Source organism: Mastomys coucha, unplaced genomic scaffold (genome assembly GCF_008632895.1).
Source record: "Mastomys coucha isolate ucsf_1 unplaced genomic scaffold, UCSF_Mcou_1 pScaffold22, whole genome shotgun sequence".
Classification (NCBI taxonomy): domain Eukaryota; kingdom Metazoa; phylum Chordata; class Mammalia; order Rodentia; family Muridae; genus Mastomys; species Mastomys coucha.
The window spans coordinates 155,893,279-155,896,673 of record NW_022196905.1 but is presented as its reverse complement, the minus strand read 5'-3'; the positions used below and the strand labels follow the sequence as shown (position 1 = coordinate 155,896,673).

At 46.5% G+C, this 3,395-nt stretch overlaps 1 protein-coding gene across 1 annotated transcript in view; it reads right to left on the bottom strand.

Moving 5' to 3' along the window:
* The window catches only part of Spaca7 (sperm acrosome associated 7), a 32,712-nt gene that overhangs the window by 20,372 nt on the left and 8,945 nt on the right, over positions 1-3,395 (bottom strand). Inside the window, exons 2-3 of the mRNA XM_031342569.1 lie at positions 2,801-2,857; positions 1,054-1,161 (exon numbers count right to left, since the gene is read on the bottom strand). Of these exons, the coding sequence (XP_031198429.1) occupies positions 1,054-1,161; positions 2,801-2,857 (165 nt within the window). The remainder of the gene's footprint in view (positions 1-1,053; positions 1,162-2,800; positions 2,858-3,395) is intronic.

The following is a 3,395-nucleotide window of genomic DNA, read 5'->3' as shown; positions in this document are numbered from 1 at the left end:
TGATCCTGTGTCTCTAAGTGCATCTGGTGCTGTGTCTCTAAGTGCATCTGATCCTGTGTCTCTAAGTGCATCTGGTGCTGTGTCTCTAAGTGCATCTGGTGCTAGCTCCCTGGTAGCTCTAAGCTCAGCAGGGGAGACACTAGATCCCATTTACCATTTTTGCCACTTTTCTCCTTCATAGATAAGTGTACTAAATTCTCCAGGAATTCATGGTAGTTCTCAAAGGTTTCCTCTTGATAGTTTTCATCAATACCAGATTCTTGGATGAAGAAGATGGAAATAAACAGGAAGGGCTTCCTTGTTATATACTTGTGAGCATTTTGGGGGTGGGGGTGTGATAAACACTGTTTTACAATGTTGGGCTTGAAGGATGGCAGTGTTCATGTCCTATTTGAAAGTGTATGTTGGGAAATTAATATTTAAATAGTCAGACATCATCCAGCTACTTTGAGTCCAGTGGTTTATATCTAGGCAGATGTGGAGGAAGCAAACCCTTAAAACTCTAGTCATGTGTGAATGTAAAACTCCAAGGAAGTGGAGAGACCTCCTGCCTTTGAGTGCATTTCCCACAGAGCCTGAGGACTTCTCAACCCAGCTCTCTCCTGACCACTGTCTGTCACACCATTTGTTTGCATAGTCGTGCAGTGTGGAGCTGTGCTTTGCAAAGTGTCTACTTTGTCTCCATCCACTGCTCTTCTTGGTCTTGGGCCCATCATATATTGGACCTTAGGTTTACCTTGGCCACAGTGTAGAAGAAAGGCTGTGCTCCCTCAGGAGCTGTAGAAGTATGCAACGAGAGGGTGTGGAATAATGATCTGGCTCCTTCTCTAAGCACCAGCTGAACCCCAGAATGAACATGAATATCACCCAAGAGATCACCCCAGAGTGAAGCAAGCCGCCTGTGCTTTGCAGGTGGCTCCCTCCTGGCTTCAGACCACAGCTGCTCTCATATATCCTGAGCTAGTTCAAGTAATGCTCAAATATAGTCAAATAGTCAGTACATTAGGTCTCTAGGCATACGTGCCATTATAGGGGTAAAGAGGGTATACTTGCTTATTTCCTTGGTTTGTAATGTCGTCCTTATTGGTGATCTTGTTCGTGGTGATGTTTCAGACGCTACTGATGTTTTTGGCTCCAAAATATCTTGGGCTAGAATTTCATCTTGAGAAAGCATATAAGAGCCAGTGAGGACAGACACATGTCCCAGGCACAGTTTAGACTTCATGCAGCCTATGGATACTGTAGGTAGAAAGCAGGAACCCAAGGAATACGTGGATTCCCTAGAGAACCTCAGCTTGGATGGGTTGGCTATTGCCCCCCTACATAATTTCAGAAAAGTGGCCACCATCTGGATATCTCCCAAGCCTCGCCCCTGATGTAACCTGGATATTGAATGGATCCACACTCATGCTTTAGTGAGCTTTGTTGTCTCTGTGACCCAATCCCTAAGGAGCAACTCAAGGGAAGAGGGAGTAATTTTGCTCCCAACTTCAGAGGTTTTGGTCCTTCGTGGCATGCACAAAGTGTCTCACCATGGCAGCCAGAAAGCAGAATGAGGTGCACCAGGAAGGAAGGGGGGAAAGAGAGATCCTGTAGCCTATTCCCTCTCATTCATACCTCACCTCACATTCCCACAATCCATTCAAATATGGAGTCCACCGGCAATTAAAGGAGCCATGATCTAACCATTTCTGGGAAAGCACCTCACAATTAGAGGTGCACCTCGCTAATCTCCTAGGACTTCCTTATAGGATGCAACCTCCAAGTGAAACATGTGACCAGCCCACTATCTTCACAATGGTTGTTGGCTGGGCTACTTGACTGTTGACATTTCCTCATGGAAAGAGGGGTGGCGAGAGTCACCCCTCGCTTAGCTCAGTATCCAGTCATCACGCGGTTGCAGTTCTGCTAACAAGTCATGGAATGGAAGCTCTATGAACTGAGCCAAAACCAAAACCAACAACACCCTTTTCATAGGCTTATTACCTCAGCTGTTCTGTCACAGTGACAGAGAGCTGACAAATACACTGTCCAAAACCAAATGCAGAAAGTCTGCCTCCAGACATTTATGATCATCCTTCTTACCCTATTGTATTCTATCCTGTCTTTGCCCCCAAACATGAGTGGGCACCTTTCTGTATTTTTACCTAGATATGGCTGTATTTTATTCACTGTGTTCTTTTGACCTCTCTTGTTACTCCTTTAACACAAGCGTCCTGGCTGTAAAACAAACTCATACTCTTAATCCAGCTCATTTCTCAGTCAGGCATAATCTCCGATGATTTTCTTTACATCTCTGACCACCAATGGCCTTTCTGTAACATCAGGGACATGTTCATCCCATGGCTTTTATGATGTACCCTGTATGGTACAGGACCACAGGAAGAGCTAAACAAGCACACATCTAGACATGGTCTCTCTGTGCATCACAATGTTTTTTTGGACCAGCTACCTGGGGCTAACCTTCCCAGTCTAGTGTCAAGATTCTGGTTCAGATAGTCTGTAGCTATAGTTAGTGTACCTTTCATGATCTTTACAATATGGATAGCAGAAAATGTAGCACTACCTGCACCCATACCCCATCTCTGGGGGACAGCATTGGTCAGATCAGTGGTATTCACACGGTAGGGCAATTTTGACTCTAGTGTCGGCAGTAAAGCTGCAGCGTAGGAGAACCTGAGAGTGGCCTCAAAGCAAATCAGTTTCCTCAATGTCTGCAATTGTGACAGCATATTCGGGGAAGGTCTCTTGAGAAGCACCCACCAATTCTCTCACCACACACCATGTGGGGAATCCTTACCTAATACTTCAGGTATGTTTTTGGCTGTTGTGTTTAATGAACCTTCAGTAATTGGACCTGGAATGGGAAAAAGGATATAAATCTATAATTTAACAACACACTTCCATTTTCACACACCTCTCTGAATGGATAGTAGTGAGAGACAGCCCTAGTCTACTACAGAGAGGACCCAGCGAGGAGTGCTGCTCCTTCCCACCTGTGCTGAGGGAAGCCCTCTGGGACCTGAGCTTCTCGTATGGAAGATGGGAAAGGTGTTACCCGTGAAGCAGCTGTGTTTGTGGAAACCAGGATTTCCCCTGGCACCCTAAGTAGAACCTGCCCTCCTGGTCGCTGGAGTCACCCTCAGGGATGGTAAGACCACGTCTGTGCTCAGGGAAAACCAAGCTCTATCACAGGGACAAAAGAAGGAAGAGGGTCACATGCTTTGTTTGGTAGGAAGCAGCGATTTGCCTTCTGCATGGCTGGTGACATGGTCTGAATGGGGCTGGGAACCTCCAGTCGGAGACCACACCTACGTGGCCACCCGGCCCAGAGCCCAGCTCAGTACAGTGAGGGGAAGCACTTGCCCAGGCCCTGACTAAGGCTTCCCATGTCA